This window comes from Polypterus senegalus, chromosome 12 (genome assembly GCF_016835505.1).
Source record: "Polypterus senegalus isolate Bchr_013 chromosome 12, ASM1683550v1, whole genome shotgun sequence".
In the NCBI taxonomy this organism is placed as follows: Eukaryota; Metazoa; Chordata; class Cladistia; order Polypteriformes; family Polypteridae; genus Polypterus; species Polypterus senegalus.
In genome coordinates, this window is record NC_053165.1 from 13,312,619 (window position 1) to 13,335,759 (window position 23,141).

General features: G+C 39.2%; 1 protein-coding gene across 1 annotated transcript in view; it reads left to right on the forward strand.

Annotated features, from left to right (window-relative positions):
* LOC120541440 (E3 ubiquitin-protein ligase RNF123) overlaps positions 1 to 23,141 on the forward strand; it is a 131,403-nt gene that overhangs the window by 10,174 nt on the left and 98,088 nt on the right. Inside the window, exons 4-17 of the mRNA XM_039773063.1 lie at positions 288 to 367; positions 1,994 to 2,091; positions 3,289 to 3,343; positions 3,661 to 3,746; positions 4,826 to 4,912; positions 6,528 to 6,595; positions 9,862 to 9,987; positions 12,953 to 13,067; positions 15,733 to 15,837; positions 16,097 to 16,222; positions 16,591 to 16,683; positions 17,158 to 17,231; positions 17,326 to 17,443; positions 21,542 to 21,641. Of these exons, the coding sequence (XP_039628997.1) occupies positions 288 to 367; positions 1,994 to 2,091; positions 3,289 to 3,343; positions 3,661 to 3,746; positions 4,826 to 4,912; positions 6,528 to 6,595; positions 9,862 to 9,987; positions 12,953 to 13,067; positions 15,733 to 15,837; positions 16,097 to 16,222; positions 16,591 to 16,683; positions 17,158 to 17,231; positions 17,326 to 17,443; positions 21,542 to 21,641 (1,331 nt within the window). The remainder of the gene's footprint in view (positions 1 to 287; positions 368 to 1,993; positions 2,092 to 3,288; positions 3,344 to 3,660; positions 3,747 to 4,825; positions 4,913 to 6,527; positions 6,596 to 9,861; positions 9,988 to 12,952; positions 13,068 to 15,732; positions 15,838 to 16,096; positions 16,223 to 16,590; positions 16,684 to 17,157; positions 17,232 to 17,325; positions 17,444 to 21,541; positions 21,642 to 23,141) is intronic.

Consider the following 23,141-nt stretch of genomic DNA (forward strand, 5'->3'; position numbering starts at 1 on the left):
AAAATGACCTTTTTATGATTTATATACGGCTTGCGTGAACAAAAATGTGTAATGCAACAAACGGATTTCGTTTTTTTTTTTTATTTGCTCAGTAAGTAATAGAGCACATTACACCGCCCAGACGGTTTCTCTGTTATGTGAAAATGAGGTTCTTCTGAAAGATTTAGTCAAGGAAGAATGCCAATGTAGAGTCTATTATGTGTAAAAAGTTTTAAAGGTCTGTCCTTGAGAAGGAAATGTTTAATTGAGTGGCACTCCAGAGACTTTTTTTTTCCTTCCCTTTTTAGGAAACCATTGACGTTTCAAGGTTTAAATGATCACCTAGAAAGGCTGCTCGGTGAAGGAGAAACTGCAGATGAAACTAAAGGTATGTGACGCCATCTGTAGGTTTATCTGCCCACAATATGGTGGCTATCAGTGGGTGATTCCCAGCTGTCTTTAGTAAGATGGACTTGGTGATCCTAAGGATCCGGCACAAATCTCATATTAGTTGTAATTAACAATCCAAGCTTGAAGCAACAAGGCGGCCTTTGCCTCTGGTTTGTGTTTAGTAATGTGGTCAAATTTTAAGATTTATTTTCAGATTTTTCTGCTGCTGTTTTTCTTCATTTTAGGGATGCACTGAAGTGGACTGACTATTGTTATATTTTATAGTTTAGTGTTTTTCTCATTGTTTTTTTTTTCCAAAGTAGAAAGCTAACTTTAGCACTAGTTTCTTGATTTAGTTTGTGTTTTTCTTTATCTGTTTTTAGGGCCCTCGTACGCTCACGCATCATGACTGCCACGCGTTCCCAGCGTTCATTTGATGCGTCCTCTGAGCAGGTCTTCAGAAATTAACGCGACACGTGCGCGAGTTGCAGTACCAGCATAAACTCGGGTGGGGGCATGTGATAAAATTTGGAATGTGACGTCAGAGTCTCCGTTTACTATCTACATGTGACAGAAAGCCGCTTTGAGGATCCAACGGGATTGATGTGCGAGCTTCAAATGTTTGATGAATGGTTCGATGTGGTGAAGCAAAATGCCGACATACAGATGCATTCGTGGTGCTTTTATAATCAAGCATTGCATATTCCTGATCGTAATGACACGACACATTTTAAAAGTCTCACATACCGTCTTTTTTTTTTCCTGGTGCTTCCTCCTGACCTGACAGCAGCGGATGGCAGTGATCGCCATACTAAGCCCATTGCATGTATGATATTCCAGCTCTGTGCACATTTAGAATCCTTAGATTTATACTTGATATCACTTTCATGATGAAATGCATTAAAGTATCTATGTTATATTTTACAGATAAATTGTTAATTTAATTTAAATAATGAATACTGTTAATAATTACACACATGGGGGTTACACAGTGGCGGAGCGGTAGCACTGCTGTCTCGCAGGAAGTCACGTTACTGATATTCCCTGCCTGGAGTTTACATGTTTTCCTGCTGTGTTTCCACAGTGAGCTCCAGTTTCCTTCCAAAGATATGCAGATTTGGTTACACTAAAATGAAGCCAGTGTGTGTGTGAGTGCTTATATTCACTTTGCGATGAGCTGAGGCCCAATCCAGGGATTGTTTCTGCCTCGTGCCCAATGCTAGCTGGAATGGGCGCATCCCTGGATTTATAATTAAGCATCCTTTTTAGAGATATTGCGGTAAGGTGTCATCGGAATTTAATGGACGTTCCAGGCAATTCACAGCACAACGAAGCCAAACTTGTTCTCACTGTGATAATATCTCGCAGTGCTACCTGGTGGATTCATCCAGATTTGCGTAAAGTACGTGCGCAAGTATAAACAGTACAATGCTTGTGTAGCAGGAGCATCCACTGGAGCATGCGTCGTGTGAAGTATAAACCTGGCCTAAGTGCCCCATGCTATATTCTTTGCAATTTAGCAGTCATTTTATTCACTCTGTAGTTTCTTTTACATGTACAGTTGGTATTGTTAAAGTGAGTATGGTTTGGTCACTGATTTTTCTGTGCTTTTCTGGGGTTTTAGAGCTGACTGTAGATGGCAGACTTGGGCCACCCACTGTTGTCCTGGACCACAACAGTGGGTTTGAGGGTTTACTGCTAGTTGATGACGATCTGCTTGGGGTAAGTATATATATTTATATATGTGTCTATTTTTAATATTTTTTTTTGGCCTTAATGTTGTTAGATGTATTTTTGTTCTCTGGTCATGGTTTAAAAAATAAATACAAAATTGGCATTTGACTACTTAAAATAGGCAGCACGGTGGCGCAGTGGGAGCACTTTTACCTCGCAGTAAGCAGACCCAGGCTTGCATCTCAGGTCCTTCCAGTGCAGAGTTTGCATGCTCTCCCTGTGTTTGAGTGGTTTTCCTACGGGTGCTCTGATCTCTTCTCATTGTCCAAAAACATGCAGATTAGGTGAATTTGCAACACTTAATTGGCCTAACTGTGTGTGGATGTGTGCGTTTGCCTTGCAGTAGACTGGTGCCCTGTACATGATGCGATAGGGTCCAGCCCTCTTGTGACCTGATCTGAATTAAAAAAGTTACACAACTACTTATTATCACAGATTTTTGGTTTAACAGTATAATTTCAGACTTTCTTAATCTAATTCATCAAACTAAAAGATGCAAAAATAGTACATTTCAAATCGCCTTAAACAGAAAAAAGTATTCTGTAGTTACAGATGTTTTCTTAGTATTGAAATCAGTCTTCTTTGTGGTATGTTGTTTTTATTTTTGTGGTACAACACAGTGAATTAAATTGTGAAAAGAATCTGTTCATCTTTTTTCCCCATCCATCCATCCATTATCCAACCCGCTATATCCTAACTACAGGGTCACGGGGGTCTACTGCAGCCAATCCCAGCCAACACAGGGCGCAAGGCAGGAAACAAACCCCAGGCAGAGTGCCAGCCCACCACAGGGTACACACACACACCCACACTAGGAACAATTTTGGATCGCCAATGCACCTTACCTGCATGTCTTTGGACTGTGGGAGGAAACCCACGCAGACACGGGGAGAATATGCAGACTCCACGCAGGGAGGACCCGGGAAGCAAACCCAGGTCTCGTAACTGCGAGGCAGCAGCGCTCCCACTGCGCCACAGTGCTGCCCTCATCTTTTTTTGTTTGCGATAATAAGTAAGAGGATATTTGGTCAGATGCTCCAACGTCAGTTTGCTTCAAGCTGGAACTCGCAATGTTGGTATTCTTTGGCCTAACCAGATAAGCGACATGATATCTTAAATTGTCCTTAGAATTTAGAGTTATAATCTGTGGAAATGTGGTTTTTTTTTTGTTTGTGTTTCATTCAGGTCATTGGACACAGTAATTTCAGCTCAATCAGAGCAACTACCTGTGTGTTTAAAGGTAAATTTTCCTTGTAGCTCAGCTTCCTTTAATCTAATATTGCATAGCATGCTTTTTCCATGCATGGTCTTTTAAACTGAAATCTGCCAACTGAAAACTTTGTGAAATCTTTTAAAATTTGTGCTTTGTGATTAATATCTTAAGGTAAACTGAACCGAAGTGTCAATATTGGCCTTCAGTTGGTTGAACATCTTTAGTCCTGAAAGTTGCAGATTTTGCAACTACAGCCCATTAGTTCTGGCTGTTCACTCAATCATTTAACTGACTGAAGTTGTATTTTTCTCACAAATTTTTTTTTTTTTTTTTTTTTTTTGTAGGAAAATGGATCTATGAAGTTCTCATCTCCTCTCAGGGTCTGATGCAAATTGGATGGTGCACTTTGAACTGCAGGTTTAATCAGGAGGTCTGAAGCTTTCTTACTTGCCTCATACCTTTGTGAAAAAGCACCTTTCTAATGAGTCTGTGTAATAAACCAGACTCTGTTTTTATGCATATTTCTAAATAACATTTTGGAGGGCCACATTTTTATACTTATTTGTGCTCTTTGTGTGTTCTTTTATTTTATTGTTATATCAGAACACATGATAAAATTGGGTGATCTTGCATACATTCTTTTGTTGTATTGGGGGTCCTTATGGTGGTGGTGTGCAGGTGCGACGAATCTTACAGTTCAATAATGGAAACAAAACAGTGTCGGTAAAGCTAAAGGTTCAGCGTGCTAATTGTTAAGCAGTTGAAATTAACATCCATGACGATGCAAAGTGTCATCTAGAAGTTACAGATCCATTTTGGGGAGGCCAGTCAAAAAATTCTTTAATAGTGTTGTAGATGATGTGTTAATTAATGGACAGATGAATAAGGCATAATTACGGAAGCCGAAAGAGGACGTGCAATATCGTTATTTTTTTTAATTGTTTCAACGAGATAACCGACTCATTTTATTGAGATCTCGTGAAAACAAACTTTGTTTTCTCGATATAATGGAATAATTTTATTGCGATCTCAAAAAAACGAAACTCAACCTATACTCCCAGCATCAGGCTCCCTTAGATTGCGCCGCCTATACAGCTGAAGCCTTGCTAACCACTGACGGACACTAACGTTATTATTTTCTAAACTAAGACATAAACATATTTCAGCCTACGTCAGCCCTTGATTGAACAAAAATGTGACGCGCTGATCAAAACAGTTCTGCTCTTCTGCCATTTCAAACAGGACGTGGCTTCAATAAGCTAAACATTAAATGTTAGATACAATTATTTCATAATTTCGAGAAAACAAGATCTTTTGTATTATCGAGATTTTGATAAAATTATTCCGTTATCTTGTGGAAACAATTAAAAAAAAATAACGATATTGTACGTCCTCTCTCGGCTTCCGTACATAATATACATAATACATAATAATAATGTACATAATAGAGAAATCTATTTTCTTTGTATTTATTTTCTTTTCTTTGTTTACGCTTTTCCTGTTTCCTAGGAGGGAGTAGGAGACACGCCGGATTCTTATGCTTATGATGGAAACAGAGTACGAAAGTGGAATGTTACCACTACCAACTATGGCAAGGTAAGAACAGATGTTGCATAAAGGTTTACATGAAATCTTCTTTTTGGACGATAACCCTAAAGAACCCTAATTTTGCGTCCTTGTGTTTGAAACAATGCAAATGTATGTATCTGCTGTTTCTTTTCAAAACCTGCATATTCGATTTAGAGTTGCAAGGTGCTGGAGCCTAATTTGCTGCATAACTGGAGTGACTATTTGGAAGTTACCTTACTGATTTCTTTAGCATTCAGTGCTCCATTTCTGCTTTCCTCCCGCATTTTGTGCACCACTCCCATATTGTTTGTGCACATCTTTTAGTTTTCTGCTGCTTGCATTTCATGTCCACTGAAGAGTGTGCATAGTCGGTTTATGCAGTAGTTTAAACAAAGAGCAACAGATGTGACACACGTCATCTCGATAAAGATTACACAATCTCTGTGATTAGCTTAGTGGCGTAACTCAAGAATTAAAATTAAGGAAAAACTCCCTAGATGGGTGGAGTTTAAAAACACATCATCTTGAAGCTCCCATATTGACATTTAGCACAATTATTATATGTTATGAGAATGAGTTTAGGTAGAGTACCTTGTTATGGTGCATGCTGTTATTGTGTTTTAATGAATAAAGTGTGGTTGACTAATAATGGAAATGAGAGATGCACTTTTAATTTGTCACATTGCTTAGTACAGCTTCACATAACAAAGCCATTTTCTGGAGCCAATGACTGCATGCAGTAATTGTGTATAATTCCCTTTAAAAATACCAAACTTTCTCTTTCAAGTCTGGTTGGCAGTTTGCATACTTTGTTTCATTCAAAGACAGAAGAGTAAGCAAACTGGCTAATATGTAAGGCTGGCTGCGTTTTTTTTTTTTTTTCAATCAGAAAAATTATGAAATATGTAAATATGGCTCATTTTTATTATTTATTTTTCATTGGCTTAATGACCTTTATTTTAGTTTATCAAATTATTTTCTTTAATGCGTTCTCAGACATCTTTAGGTTTCGATTGTGCATTATCTTTTTACAATTTCCTTCAGCTTCCATATTGGGTGTCCGCCCTGCCTCTTTATTTTTGGTATTACTGGAGTAAATATACCATTCCTGTTTTAGTTATCTGTGTTGCATGGCGTTTAATATTGTATATGCAGTATTTCTTTTTTTTTTTTTTTTTAATCCCATAGTTGCGATACTTCAAGCAAACCTTAATGCCCGAATTATAGAAAATGGTAACACAGAGACTTTTTTTTAATGAGGCTATGGGCATTTACTGTGCCAGTTTCTCTACTGCTTGTTAGGTAATCTGTTCATCTAAGTCACACAAAGCTTCCATCATGTGTTTCCAGAGCAGTATATGCCTCCCAATATGCCCTGGGGTGGCCCTATAGTTTTCTTCCAGTGGGCTTTGCTGTTTACATCATTAGTGAGCACCAGTCTTCTTTAGATACCCAACATATCCAAAAATGTCTCAACATGAAGTAGACGAGCTGCACTTCTCCTTGAAGTTCCTGATAATTACAGAGTTCCTAACCGTGCCAGAGATGCTACCGTTATCTCTTATATTCAAACACTAAGCATAGGAATTAGAACTTCTTTGGTTTTTTTCCTTGTTACATATTATTGTTTTGTTTCCAACAGTCCTGGGCAGCTGGAGACATTGTGAGCTGTTTAATAGACCTGGATGAAGGCAATATTTCATTTTACTTGTAAGTAAACCAGTACATTCAAAATTGAGTAACCTTTAACCTGAGAGTAAGTTTGAAGAATTCAGAGAGTGGTAACAAATAACCTTTTTTAGAATTAGCACGTTGGTGAAAAGAAAAAAATGTAGCCTTTATTTCATTGGTAAGGGATGCCCAACTCACAAGTATTTGCCAGCGTAGAGTAGAGACATTTCTTCCAAGTGCTATTCCAAGAGAAAAAGACAAACAGTTGTATTTGGAGATCTCCTCCTCCAAGTAATTCTGGTGGTTGTTCTGACAGGTAATAGGGAACATTATTGAAAGGGAGATACATTTCCCGGAACAGAAAACAAAAAGGAACAAGAGGAACTGAGAGCAAGAACTGTGGTATTTTGTAATTGTGAAATGGGCAACTCAACCCTCCACATAGACATCACTGCATTACCTGTTTTAGAGAAGACCAGTGGTAATGGATATATGAGAGGGGTAGGCAGGGATTACTTCCTTAAGTTTTGTTAAAAAAATGTATTTCATTTCATGGAACTGTTTTTTAATGTGATGTTAATACATCCTGGATCAACTCTTGAGGAAGTGCTCCTTTGAAATCTTTTTATGATAATTATTCCTCTTTAATTGCGGTGGGCTGGCGTCCTGCCCAGGGTTTGTTTCCTGCCTTGTGCCCTGTGTTGGCTGGGATTGGCTCCAGCAGACCCCTGTGACTCTGTGTTAGGATATAACGGGTTGGATAATGGATGGATGGATGGATAATACTCTTTAAATTCTTGGCATGGCCATGAGAGAAGAATGTTTCCATTGACAGAGTAAGTGCCCTCATCACTTCCATATACCAGGGTGAGCCATTTATATGGATACACCTTAATAAAATGGGAATGGTTGGTGATATTAACTTCCTGTTTGTGGCACATTAGTATATGTGAGGGGGGAAACTTTTCAAGATGGGTGGTGACCATGGTGGCCATTTTGAAGTCGGCCATTTTGGATCCAACTTTTGTTTTTTCAATAGGAAGAGGGTCATGTGACACATCAAACTTATTGGGAATTTCACAAGAAAAACAATGGTGTGCTTGGTTTTAACGTAACTTTATTCTTTCATGAGTTATTTACAAGTTTCTGACCACTTATAAAATGTGTTCAATGTGCTGCCCATTGTGTTGGATTGTCAATGCAACCCTCTTCTCCCACTCTTCACACACTGATAGCAACACCACAGGAGAAATGCTAGCACAGGCTTCCAGTATCCGTAGTTTCAGGTGCTGCACATCTCGTATCTTCACAGCATAGACAATTGCCTTCAGATGATCCCAAAGATAAAAGTCTAAGGGGGTCAGATCGGGAGACCTTGGGGCCATTCAACTGGCCCACGACCAATCCACTTTCCAGGAAACTGTTCATCTAGGAATGCTCGGACCTGACACCCATAATGTGGTGGTGCACCATCTTGCTGGAAAAACTCAGGGAACGTGCCAGCTTCAGTGCATAAAGAGGGAAACACATCATCATGTAGCAATTTGCATATCCAGTAGCCTTGAGGTTTCCATTGATGAAGAATGGCCCCACTATCTTTGTACCCCATATACCACACCATACCATCAATTTTTTGTTCCAACAGTCTTGGAGGGATCTATCCAATGTGGGTTAGTGTCAGACCAATAGCGGTGGTTTTGTTTGTTAACTTCACCATTCACATAAAAGTTTGCCTCATCACTGAACAAAATCTTCTGTAAACTGAGGGTCCTGTTCCAATTTTTGTTTTGCCCATTCTGCAAATTCAGCGCGCCGATCTGGGTCATCCTCGTTGAGATGCTGCAGTAGCTGGAGTTTGTAAGGGTGCCATTTGTGAGTAGCTAATATCCGCCGAAGGGATGTTCGACTAATGCCACTCTCCAGTGACATGCGGCGAGTGCTACGCTGTGGGCTCTTGCTGAATGAAGCTAGGACAGCCACTGATGTTTCTTCATTAGTGACAGTTTTCATGCGTCCACATTTTGGCAAATCCAACACTGAACCAGTTTCACGAAACTTAGCAAGCAGTTTGCTAACTGTAGCATGGGAGATGGGTGGTCTCGTAGGGTTCCTTGCATTGAAATCTGCTGCAATGACCCGGTTACTGCGTTCACCAGACATCAACACAATTTCTATCCGCTCCTCACGTGTTAACCTCTGCGACATGTCAATGGCTGTAAACAAAGAGAAACTTGTAAATAACTCATGAAAGAATAAAGTTACGTTAAAACCAAGCACACCATTGTTTTTCTTGTGAAATTCCCAATAAGTTTGATGTGTCACATGACCCTCTTCCTATTGAAAAAACAAAAGTTGGATCCAAAATGGCCGACTTCAAATGGCCACCATGGTCACCACCCATCTTGAAAAGTTTTCCCCCTCACATATACTAATGTGCCACAAACAGGAAGTTAATATCACCAACCATTCCCATTTTATTAAGGTGTATCCATATAAATGGCCCACCCTGTAGTACTGAGTGACCACTTGATGTCACCAGGAAGCACTTCATCTGTAGTGTAGAGTCACACATCGACATCGGATTTCTTTTATTTCTCTCACTGTGAAGAAACAGACACTGTATAGGCTTTTGTAATCCAAATGTTGTGGGTTTGTGGCTGGCCACTGGCCGCTACCATAGTGTAAAATGTGTGACCTGGACTGCATCTTAGTGTGATTCCAAGACAAAACACTTGGTGTAGTTGGCAGGATTTGGACTGTGGATAGGTGGAGTGTAATGCTGGTGCTGCATAGAATGGTGGGTGCTGAGTGAGAGAGAGAGAGAGAGAGCTCAGTTTTTGCCACTAGGATGTACTTCACTTTTGTGGTTACAGGCAGCCCCAGTGTGCCTGAGCATTCTTCTGAGAATCTTTGTAATTTAGACATTGCAGATTTGCAGCTGGGCACTGGCAACAGTGCAAACAAAATGCATGACCTGGGATGATTTGTGGTGTGATTCTCATCTAAACACCACATGTGAGCAATGATGCATCCAGACTTAAACAAAATGTGCTTCCATCTTTGAAAATGTAACAGCTTTAGTGAACAACTACTATAACTTCAAACTTTCTTGAGAGGCTTGGCCTGGCATTTTTCACCACGGAAAATTTGAAAGACAGACGATTGTAGCTACAGCTTATAACACAGAACCATTTGATCATTTTTACCATAAGCTTACATATATTATAACCCCTGGGTAAGGACTGTGAAGTGAGGGAGTAACTGCTTCTTTTTTTTTTTTTTTCTTCTTCTTCCTCCTTTTGCAGGAACGGCCAGTGTCTGGGCACAGCTTTCAGTAACATCAAGATGGGGCCTGGTGTGGCCTACTTTCCGGCAATCAGTCTTTCATTCAAGGAGTCTGTAGCATTTAATTTTGGTAGCCGCCCTCTTCGATATCCTTTATATAATAAAGTTTTCTTCTCTTTTAACAGGTATAGTGGTGTGGTGTAGTGGCCAAAGTATTAGACAGAGTTACTGGTACAATTTTATACTTCAGACTTACTGAAAAAATCATTTACTTGCCTGTAGTCAAATTTTAAGAAATGTACTGTATGTAAACTGTATGTAAACAGTTGTATTCTAATATTGTAGCAGGACTTAAATAAGGACAGGAAGAGGAGGAAGAATAAAAATTCTCTGCTATAATATTTGTTATTGAATGGTCAGACATATAACACACAGATGTGCCAGATGCTTCTATTACGTACTGAGGCACTGTGCATTTTTATGTTTTTCACACATTGAATAATGTAATATATTGAGTATTGTGTTGTTATGATCATTTGGTGGTTTATCATTTTTATCATCCAGCACATGCCTTTATCTAAATCAATACACAGAAAATACATTTAAGTAATTTACAGGAAGTTACAAAGTTAGCCAACTGGTCGTATTCTATTATTTTCATTCAGCATTTCAGGGAGTCAAGTATTCAGTGACTTATAAAATAACAGTGGCACAGAGGAGCATATTTTTCTATGGTGCCAAAGGAACAGAGAATCTGTTTACCCTCCATGCCTATATTACCTTGCTTCTTCTACAAAGAGAGTGTGTAGCATATTTGGCTATGCTATCTCTTATCACTGGAGACAATTATGAAATGATACACCCTATGTCGCATCACGTTTTCTTTAATTTGGTGGGACTTCAAATCTTATTTTGAAAAGAGCCAGAAAAGATTCACAACACAAATCATCTTAAGTTTAACGATTCACACTGTGGTATCTGCTGGTGGCCAGGTGTGAATCTGCAACATCTGGCTGAGAAGTGGTCTCCTAAAGGTGTGACATAATAAGAGAACTCCTTTCAGTCAGCCATGCGCAGGCTGTTTTTGAACACTGTGAACAGAGTGCTTCCTGATGACATCAGCTGATCTCTCGGCCACTTCCCAACCTTTTCTACACAGCCACAGCAGTACACTCCTCTTGTCTACAGTGCCAGTACCTTCCTTGTCAACAAGTGATTTGCTGTGGACTTGCACCATGAAGCATCTCAGTCTACAGATTTACACTGTGGTAACTAATGGTGGCCAGCAGCAAGCTTGTGACGTCTGGCTCTGAAGTCACCAGCACAGAGACCATATTTGAACATCATGAGCATTGCAGTTCCTTGTGACATCAGCTGATTTCTCTCTCGCTCTTGCAGCTCCTATCTATTCTGCACAGCACCGCCATTACACTCCACTCGTCCGCAGTGCAAGTCCCATCATCATCGACAAGTGAACTGCTGTGGACTTGCACCATGAAGCATTGTGGTGAGTTGACAGTTGTCAGTTGTGAACCTGCAACATCTGGCTCAGAAGCGATCTTGCAGTATGTGCTAATAGAAGAGAAGCTCCTTTAAGTCAGCTGTGCAGAGACTGTTGCTGAATGCTGCAAGCGGAGTGCTTCCCTGGTGATGTCGGCTGAACGTCATTAACCTGACCTCAGTTCAAATAAAAGTGTGAAGTGGGCATATTTCCTGTTGTTCTTGGGTAAAGTATGCAGAACTTTGGAAAAGTCAATGCGTAGAGTATTTCTTTCCTTTACTTCAAGAGGTTGGCAATTTTGGATATTTTTTTTTTTTTTTTTAAAATTAGGGGGCTTCACCTAACTCGCCAACCCCCCGGCCTGTGCTATGCACCAGCCTCTTTATGTCTCTGCCACTCACGTATGCGGATTTCACTTTCACCAAACAACAAAGCTTTTAATTCTCGTGGATTCTTCTCCTCTTCATTGGGAAGAAACACTACTTTTCCCTGATGGCAACACGAATTAGGCGATCTACAAGTCTCTGACTTTTTAAATCCAAACAATATACAGTATTTCATCTCTTTTTGCTGTTCCATTATTTCACCGAATAATTACTTCTGTTTGTTTGCGCTAATGTAATCTTTACTATTATTTTTTTTTTTGAGGCTTTCGAATTTTAGTACTTTCACTAGGCTGACCCGCCTTTTAAGGCGACCACTTCTTAAGGCAATTCAATATGTAGATCAATTTGATATTTTATACAAACTCATTAATTTGGTTATATTGCATTTGAGCGATATTACTTTAATACTCGTAGTTTGTGTTATTTTTGTGATGAAATTTCAACTTTTTTTCTACATTGAGGTCACCCTTTTGAACCCCCCTGATATTTACTACGCGGTGAGGCATTTGTACTCCATCAACATTAATTATTTCCAGAGACATAATTTTGTCTTTTTCCAGCGCATTGCGCACAAAAGCAAGGGAACGATGGGAGCACCAGAACTCTGCTCACATCATGTCGCTTGCATCCGCAAGCTGCAAGTAGTAAGTCTGTGATAAGCAGAATACCGCTACGCTTTCCACTCACGGGACAGAAGGACAATCCCGACCGCTTTTATATAGTAAGAAAGAAGAAGAAGAAGATATCACACAGTCTATAGTAGAAAATTATCTTTTACCTGGAAAAACGAAACTACAAATCCCATCGTGCATTGCAAAATGGACGGGGCGTGTGTGAAACTCCGCACCTGCGTAGCACTCACGGGACGGAAGGACACCCGACCGCTTTTATATAGAAGGATTGCCACCATTCCTGCTCTGCATGTGTATCGCGTTAACGTTTTTGAACCTCTTTACAATGTTCTACTTTGTCATCTACTCTTTGTCTTTTATTTCTGGCCCGGGGTGTGGTTAAATCTCTTGTCTCGCAGGACTTGAAAGTATCTCTCTAAAAAAAGTCACATTTCATCCCAGGATTTTTTTTATATATTAGAGAGACAAGTGCAGTCTTCAAACTCAATTCTGTGGACGATCTTATGCCTATAGTATCACTCCCATGGTGTGTGCACTGTTTGTTTGTTCTGAAATCCAGCATTGTTTCATTTTTCCCTTAACAACATTTCACCTATCCAGTACAGGAATATCACCCTATGCAGGACCCACCTACTGTTGATCTGATGAAGGCACAAAAACTACTGGGATACTTTAAAAATGTGCTGTCCACCCAGATTGACTCTCAGGTAAAGGCATGGGCATTTTACAGTTACTTGACCAGAGGTCACAGTCTTTTCTCAGAGAGCCTATTGGATGAATTATGGGAATGCTCCCAGATCATTTGACATAAAGTATGCTGTCACTAAGGAGTATAGTTCATATCCACATTATCTTTCTATGTATTGTTTGCTGCATCTGGCCAGACTAGGAAAAGCTGTGTCTTGTTACATATTGTACTGTACATGCTAGAAAGGTTAACAAAGAGAAAACAAGTAAGGGTCTGTTTTTTATTTGATTGTTAGTGTAACATTAAGTCTTGAACCTGCGGCTGGTACAATAATGTTAAACTAACAGAACCTGACAAGTAATATTTAGAAGTCAGGAGAGAGTGAGACGTGTGTTTAAGTATACAGTTAGGTTCATAAATATTTGGACAGTGACAAACTTTTTTCTAATTTTGGTTCTGTACATCACCACAATGAATTTTAAATGAAACAACTCCGATGCAGTTGAAGTGCAGACTTTCAGCTTTAATTCAGTGGGGTGAGCAAAACAATTGCATAAAAATGTGAGGCAACTAAAGTATTTTTACCACAATCCCTTCATTTCAGGGGCTCAAAAGTAATTGGACAAATGACTCCAAGGCTATTTCATGGGCAGGTGTGTTCAAGTCCGTCGTTATGTCTTATCAATTAAGCAGATAAAAGGCCTGGAGTTGATTTGAGGTGTGGTGCTTGCATGTGGAAGATTTTGCTGTGAACAGACAACATGCGGTCAAAGGAGCTCTCCATGCAGGTGAAAGAAGCCATCCTTAAGCTGCGAAAACAGAAAAAACCCATCCGAGAAATTGCTACAATATTACAAGTGGCAAAATCTACAGTTTGGTACATCCTGAGAAAGAAAGCAAGCACTGGTGAACTCGGCAACGCAAAAAGTCCTGGACATCCATGGAAGACAACAGTGGTGGATGATCACAGAATCATTTCCATGGTAAAGAGAAACCCCTTCACAACAGCCAGCCAAGTGAACAACACTCTCCAGGGGTGGTGATCGATATCCAAGTCTACCATAAAGAGAAGACTGCATGAAAGTAAATCCAGAGGGTGCCCTGCAAGGTGCAAGCCACTCATAAGCCTCAAGAATAGAAAGGCTAGATTGGACTTTGCTAAAGAACATCTAAAAAAGCCAGCACAGTTCTGGAAAAACATTCTTTGGACAGATGAAACCAAGATCAACCTCTACCAGCATGATGGCAAGAAAAAGTATGGAGAAGGTGTGGAACAGCTCATTATCCAAAGCATAGCACATCATCTGTAAAACACGGTGGAGTCAGGCAGTGTGATGGCTTGGGCGTGCATGGCTGCCAGTGGCACTGGGACACTAGTGTTTATTGATGATGTGACACAGGACAGAAGCAGCCAAATGAATTCTGAGGTGTTCAGAGACATACTGTCTGCTCAAATCCAACTAAATGCAGTCAAATTGATTGGGCGGCGGGCGTTTCATGATACAGATGGACAATGACCTAAAACATACAGCCAAAGCAACCCAGGAGTTTATTAAAGCAAAGAAGTGGAAAATTCTTGAATGGCCAAGTCAGTCACCTGATCTTAACCCAATTGAGCGTGCATTTCACTTGTTAAAGACGAAACTTCGGCCAGAAAGGCCCACAAACAAACAGCAACTGAGAGTAAAGGCCTGGCAGAGCATTAAAAAGGAGGAAACCCAGCATCTGGTGACGTCCACGAGTTCAATACTTCAGACTGTCATTGCCAACAAAGGGTTTTCAACCAAGTATTAGAAATGAACATTTTATTTCCAGTAATTTAATTTGTCCAATTACTTTTGAGCCCCTGAAATGAAGGGATTGTGTTAAAAAAAATGCTTTTTGCCTCACATTTTTATGCAATCGTTTTGTTCAACCCACTGAATTAAAGCTGAAAGTCTGCACTTCAACTGCATCGGAGTTGTTTCATTTAAAATTCATTGTGGTAATGTACAGAACCAAAATTAGGAAAAAGTTGTCTCTGTCCAAATATTTATGGACCTAACTGTATATTTTGAGATGGAAAGTCCAACCTATGAGAAAAGATCAAGATACCAGTGAACTTCTTGCTGTCTTGGAACCCCTGCAGATTTTGTTTTTTTTTTTCTTCAGCACTCTGTTTTTTTTTTTCTTTGTTACTTAGCATTGCCTAATCTTATTATATTTTTCTTTTTTCTTTCTTCATCTTCTTCATCTTTGAACTACATCATTTGTATGAAAACATACTATCTAAATAAATGTTGTTGTTGTGGAAGGGAGAGATCAAGATGATGCATAGAAAACTGTGTGGTGTCCATTACAATACAGTATACTGACACAGTGAAATACATGAGTAATGACATCAAAAATGCTGGGGCTGGATTTTATCTTCAGGATCACAAGAAAACCGTCACAGTCCTGGATACAAAGAGAAGACTTACTGATGGAATGAATGTTTTTCATAATCGGAAAGAAGGACTTTAGTAGTGGTTTGGAATTAGAAAGTGTATTTGAGTTTATTGCAGTTGCTACTTTGAATCGGTTTTTCAGTAAGGATGTAGCAGTTTCCACTATAAGGCAACATTCCCATACCTGGCAACTATATTAACCATTTCTGTAATGAAGTTGTCATTTATGTAACATACTTTACTCGGTCTTCTTTTCAGGAAGGAAGAATAGTGGAGAAGGATATTGCCGTGTGGCAACTTCAGGGTGAGCCAACAGTGTTGGTGACACTGGCACACATCTTTAACCATTTTGCCCCTCTCATGGTGAGTGTCGGAGACTGTAGTTCTTTTGTCTTCTTTTCAATCAAGAACATTTTCTTTTTTGGTTCAGTGCAAGACTTAGATTGTTTGACCATTTACATGGAGAGTGTGTCTACTGCTATTTGGTGGGTGCAGACATCTACTGATTTATTTATTTATTTTTTTCCTTTTTTTCTTTTCACCTAACCTGATGCTTCTGGATCTTAGCAGAGCTAACAGTGAAATTAACATTGTATCATCCTTGTGTCCTTTGTCTTCACAGTGTAAAGTGTACTTAGTGGAGGATGTCCTCATGAAATATTTGCTCAGCATTCTGGAAGGAGGTGGCTCTGTGGAAGAGCATCCCCTCATTCAGCAAATTTTGGACATGATGTGGCTCTTGATGGAGGTTAGTTTTCTGACATATTTTAGGTAGTAGTGGACAGCTCAGATCTTACTAAGGACAGAATCACCTCAGCATCTCGGCTATTAGTTAACCAAATGAGCTTGATGGACTGAATGATCTACTTTCTATCCTAAAAGTAAGTGTTTTAACATTTCTGACAGTAGTTCCTGACTCCGGAAATTTGGAGTTTGAAAGATGTGTTTTGAGATGTATACATTTCACCACTTCATAGAAAAATAAGGTGACTTGAAACATTCTTGTCACGACCTGCAGTATGTACCAACTTATCATGCATTTAGCATGCAAAAGAAAGATTTGCCGACATAAAGAAAGAAAGAAAGAAAGTGACGTTGAATTGTGTTTTGTTTTAGGATTATGAGGTGCATGAATGTTTGAAGCAACTTATGATGTCTCTGCTGAGGGCTTACAGATTCTCTCCCATAATTCCTGACCTTGGGTTTCAGGTACAGTTTTAAGCTGCATTTTATACCTGTTGTTTTTTTAGGTTACTTATGTGTTGTTAAACAAAATGTTTCTCAGCCATTAGCAGGCTCTATTCCTCGTTTTCCCCACCTCTGCTCATGGATGGAATCATTTGTCATTAACTACAGTCATTCTAGTATTTTTATTAATTTCAAATTTATTCATTCAAAGATTTATTGTGCACTTCTTGCTGAAGACATGCCCTCTTTGTGGAGTTGGCATAATCTTCCAGGCAGCTTATGTTTCTTCTTGCTGTGCAAAACATGGGACCTGGTAAAGTGACATTCTAAATTGTTCTGGTTTAAATGTGCCTGCAGGGAACTAGCGCCCTGTCTAACATACAATCAATCCTGCCTTGCACCACTTGCTACCATTTAGCTTGCTTTCTTTTGTATGCTCTTAAACATGTTATAGTTAAACAAAATAAAAATCATAATTTTTTTTTTTAATTTTAGATTCATTTCTTGCGTTTGACAGCAGCAATCCTCAAGCATGAGAAATCACGGAAATACCTCTTGAGCCATGTCCTATATCCTTCTTGACAATTTGTATTGGGCCATGCCTACACAGTTAGGAGATTGTTTTATTGTGCATTGTTGTTGCAATTCCTTAACCTCTGGAACATTTGATGTGCTTAGGTCTGTGGTGTTTTTCTACATCAAAACCCCCTTGCGGGTGAAGGAGGCTGGTCTAGAGGAGCTCATTCCAACCACCTGGTGGCCTAGCCGCTTTGACAAAGAGGTGATTAGTGACCGGTTCTCTGACTTGTTTTTTTAATATTTTATTTTTGTCATACAGTTTCTGTTCATTCTATTCTGTGACTTGTAAAAACCGCTTTATGAAAAAGAAGACAAGAATACAGGACAAGATAACAGCCACCTAAGCACTAGCAAAACCAACTAAAACTGTGTGTATGGGTTAGTCCTCTAAGGTTTACAAATGTATTGGCAGGCATCAGTAGTAACATTCAACCAACTGTTATCTTGGGCTTGCATTAAACGTTTGAATGTCTAGTTGAACTTTGACTGAAGAAAATACATTTCAGACCTTTTGCCTTTCACTTTAAAGGCTCTTTATTCATAGCAACTTAGATGAGTGCAGTTGTTTTGGGAGCTAGAGAATTCTGCTGCCACGGCATGGAAGTGCATTAGATTTGATTGGTAGATGAGGGGGAAGTCAAAATCTTAAGGATGTGATCCATTCAGGATTGAACGAGTAAGGTAAGTGCGGGTTTGGCCTAGTGTCTGTTTTCCTAATACTTTTCTGTTTAAATCATTCATTCCTTCAGACCCTGAAGTTTGCTTATCTAGCAGAAGACATCTTAATGAACCTGCTACATTAATGAGTATAGAGATCATTCAAGTGGGAAAATTGGGGCATAAGCTTAAAGGCACCTCTGAAAGTTCAGTTCAAATGTAAGAGGCCTAATAAGTTAGTAAAAAAGACTGATTATACAAACAATGCCTTTATGTTAAGTTTTTAAAAATGATTGTATTCCAACAAAAAAATGTATTTAATGCAGGGGTGCCCACACGTTTTCGGCTTGCTAGCTACTTTTTAAATGACCAGGTCGAAATGATCTACCTACATTAAAAATGCTATATATACTGCGATTTTAGTTCCCTCTCCTTTTTCTTTCTCGGGTCACTTTTCGGAAGGACGTCCGTTTCGTAGTTTTTATGAACAGTTCGAAAAGTACCTTTCCCCATTTTCCTTCTTTGGAATAGCAATGATAGATTGACAGATCAGACAAACGCACTCCTATTGTGACATTGAGAGAAAAAAAATCCTCTTCCAATTCCACATCCAGCCCATACCCTCCCCAAACAAAATTTTTTTTTTAAATCCCATCTTTAGTCGATATAAATTGGAAGACTAACTAGATCACAGCTGGAGTTTTGCAGTAAGCTTGCGCATTTGATTGTACGTGCAGGATGACCAATGTGTTAGAGGAAAAGAGATCTCAGACTGGCCGCCCAGTATGTCAATCAAGTGGCAAATGCCATAGGGAGGATATATGATAGACTAACGTTTAAAAAAATTTTTTTTTGAATGCAACACGATCTACCAGTCAATCGCGATTGACACATCTGATTTAATGAATGCTACAATGTTTTCTCATGTTTTATAAAAGAGGACTGAATCATAGGCTGTGTACCTTTAACGTGTGTTGTAGGCTAACAGATTATTGGAAACCGTTATTGAGTAGCTGAGTGCTTGTAGATATGTGTCGCCTGGGGTTTTTAGATTATGCTTTAATATGCTAAAGTGTTATAGGGAAGCAACAAAAGTATTTCATCATAGAGAAATATATTGTATTATTTACCTCGACTTTCAAAAAGCTTTTGATTGGGTACCCTTTTTGTCTGAGGCTAATCATCAAACTGCAGCAGAACAGGGATTCAAACAGCAATGAGGGTTTGCACTAGTGGGCCCTGTGATTGACTGCTGAAATATCCAGGGCTCATTCCTGCCTTTCTCCCAGTGCTGCTGGGATACCCAGAATTAATTGAATTAAGCTGTTTTGAGAATGTGTGCAATCTAATAACTTACTATGAATTTGTAACTCACACTAAGATGGGTAAATTAGCAGATACATTACAATTCACAAAATCACTATAAATTTGGACAATCACTCGATCAACTTTATTTAAAGGGAAAAGTCACCATTAAGGATGGTCCCAATACATTGTACAAATGAAACATGGGGCAAAATATGCAATAAGCAAGTAAAAATAATGCAATTTGACATGAAAACACCATGTTAAGAGATGTTAACAACTAATAACAACGACATTTAATTATGTAGCACATTTTCATACAATTAATGTAGCTCACAGTGCTCTACATGATGAAGAAAGAGAAAAAAGACAAAGTAAGAATTAAAATAAGAAAAAACTCATTAACATAGAATAAAAGTAAGGTCCAATGGCCAGGGGGGGACAGAAAAAAAAAAAAAAACTCCAGACGGCTGGAGAAAAAAAATAAAATCTGCAGGGGTACCGAGGCCACGAGACCACCTTACCAGCCCCCTCTAGGCATTCTACCTCACATCAATGACCTCACAATCAGTCCTCATTGTGTTCAGGGTTCTCATGGAAGAACTTGATGATGACGGTCACATGGACTTCTGGCCTTCATTCCATCAATGCAGGAACATTATGGTGCTTTGATTAGGTGGAGGTGGTGCAGGTCGCCACCACAGAAAACCGGGAAGAGAACAGAAGAGAGAGTAGGGGTTAGTATGGATTTTAGAGCCACCATGAATAGTAATGATAATTAAAAAGGATTAAACTAAAATGAAGTTATGAGAAAGTCATGTTACAGTAATGAGTTTCCAGCAGTTTTTTAAAGTGCTCCACTGTATTAGCCTGGTGAATTCCTTTTGGCAGGCTATTCCAGATCTTAGGTGCATAACAGCAGAAGGCCGCCCACCTCATCACTTCTTTTAAGTTTAGCTCTTGGAATTCTAAGCAGACACTCATTTGAAGATCTAAGGTTACGATTTGGAATATAAGATATCAGACACTCCAATATATAAGATGGAGCGAGATTATTTAAGGGTTTGTAAATCATCAGCAGTATTTTAAAGTCAATTCTGAATGACACAGGTAACCAGTGTAGTGACATCAAAACTGGGGTGATGTGCTCAGATTTTCTTTTCCTAGTTAGGATTCTAGCAGCTGCAAGCATTTGAGAGAATGTTTCAACATAATTGACCGAATTAAATTCTAAGGTAGGTTGTAATGAAGGGTGTAAAAGGCAAGTTTTTAGTCTTGGTTTAAATGATCAACTTCTCTAACACATAATGTAAAGCTACTCCAAAGACTAGGTGCACAGTAGGTAAATGGTCTGTGACCAACTGATTTTTTTCTTAACTGTTGGAATAACCAGGGGACCAGCATTGAGAGAACAAAGAGAACGTCCTGGAGTGTATGCAGTAATTAGCTCAGCTAAGTAAGGTGTTGCAAGTCTCTGTAAGGCCTTCATAAGTTAAAAGAACTTTAAAATCAGCTCTAGCTTGTACTGGTAACCAGGGAAGTGAAGCTAGAATGGATGTAATATGATCAAGGTTTGTATGTTCTCTGCTTCTTTCCTCCAGGTGCTTTGGTTTCCTTTCACGGTCCAGAGACATGCAGGTTAAGTCGATTAGCATTGCTAAATTGGCCATGGTGAAATTAACAGTCGTAGTGGACTCATAACTGTCCTCAAAACAGACTGCAGATGATTGAAAAAAAGTTCATAGAATATCGGGTCAAGCAGCACACTTTGTAGAGTAAATATCATGAAGCAGTTACGCATAACATTTGTGAGGCCACATCTGCAAGGTTGTGTGTGTAATTTTGACCTCCGTGTTACACACACATCCTAAAATAAGGTAGAAAAAAAACAAAACAATCAGGGCTTCAGGATATGAACTGTTACGAAAGATGTGAACTTAAGTGTGTTAGCTAATTTTCAAATTAATTTTCAAGATCCTGTAACATACTTAAGATGAAGTTGGTCAGGAGTAAATTTCAATGTATTTATTTCCCAACTGTGGGGATTACAGACTTTTTAACAAGTAGTATGGCTGTAAATAGCAAAATGGAGACCTTCAGCTTTTGACGTCACCATATTTTGGAAGTGTTCAGCAAATGTGAAAGACTATGCTTTGTTGGCCTAATTTGGCCTAGTCTTACTCTCATCTCTTGTATACTTTCTCTGGAATCATTTTTGAAGCTAAATAGAAATTGTATCAACATTTCAGAAGTGATTTGTTATACAGTATGTCATTTTGGGGCTGCTGCCTTTCCTCTTTCATCCACAATGAGTTTGTTTTGTGCTTTACATTTACAGGGGAAAGTTGAACCTGAGACGAAGGAGGAGAGCGCAGAAGAGAGGATGAGGCGTCGGGCATATGAGCGAGGTTGCCAACGCCTTAAGAAAAGAATTGAAGGTGAGAAGAAGCCTTTGTCTTCACTACCTTGATTCTTTAACACTAAATGAGGGAAAAATACTGTATTGAGCCAGATAAAAGAAATCGCCCTCTGTGTCTGCTGACATTATCATGAAAGACTGATCTTTCAGGACTAAGCAGAGTAGGCAATGAATTGGTGTATCATGATCCAGTTGCCAAATCTGGGCTAGCATAGGGAGCAAGGCAGGAGCAAACCCTGGACTGGGTGCCAGTTTATTGCAGGACAAAATCGCACATACATACCAAACACACAATAGGACCAATTTAGCATGGCCAATTCACTTAACATTCATGTATTTAGACAATGAGAGGAAACCCATGCAGACAGAGAGAACATGCAAACTCCACGCAAGGTGGACACAGGATGCCAACCCAAGTCTCCTTACTGCGAGGCCGCAGCACTACTACTACACCACTGTGCTGCCTCTTCACATTATGTATAGTCCAAATAAATATTTAATATACTTGTTATTGTGGGTTTTATTCAAAGAAAAGGTGAGTTTAAACACAACTAGGTATTTGCCATCATGTAAAAGCGACGTGATTGATTGAAAATGTCTATGTATCCTTTTATTAGGCTTCTAGTCGTCTACTTGTGATCACTTGTTTTTTTATAAGAGTTTGACCTCTAATTCAGTTTGTGTTTGAATTGATATGTACTTTCACTGTGTTTTGTATTTTTAGACAATAGAAGTGCAATGTAAATGTGCCCGCAATGTTCCCCTGGCTTGCCAAACTACGTGTGAATGATTTGTCTTTGGTGTCCGTTATTGTGATTGCAAAGGCAGGTATGATCATGCACTGTTGTGTTTGCAGACTAAAATTTAACAAGCCTAGGTTATGAATATTAGATGTATGATGAGCGTATTGTTTGAAACATTGGCTACCCTCTGTGTGTCCCACAGGGTTGGTGTTTGTGGTTACATGTGTGCATTTATCTTTATGCCACACTAGACATCCTCACCCTTTCCTTCCTCTCCCCATTAAGGTCTGCAGGGGTTCCTCCTTCAGTGATTTTTCATGTACAGATGTTGTAAAAGCCCACTGAAAACCTACTATTTTTGTGTGTTCACAGGCAGTACACTTTAACTTTGTACTCATGTACCCGTCTTCTGTTTCATGTGTGCATTGGTTCTTGTGCAAGTACTTTGGCCTTGGGTTTGTGATCATTATTCTGCTAGAAGATAAACCTTTACCCAAGCTTTAGGTTTTAATCTGACTCAAACAGGCTACCTTGCTTTATTTGCTTGCGTTTTCCACCAATAATTCTTCCCACTTCCTTTAGGCAGTTCTGATGATGAAAAGTAGACCCATAACATTGCAGTGCTCCGTATAGCACGACCTTTTCCTACTTTTCCACTAACACCAGGAGCTTGGTTCCAAGTGTGTGTTTTTTTTTTTTCTTCTTCATTACAAACAGTAAGGCTAAAGGAAGTATTTGTAAAATTACTGCTTCAAAAGTAACCAACAGAAATTTGC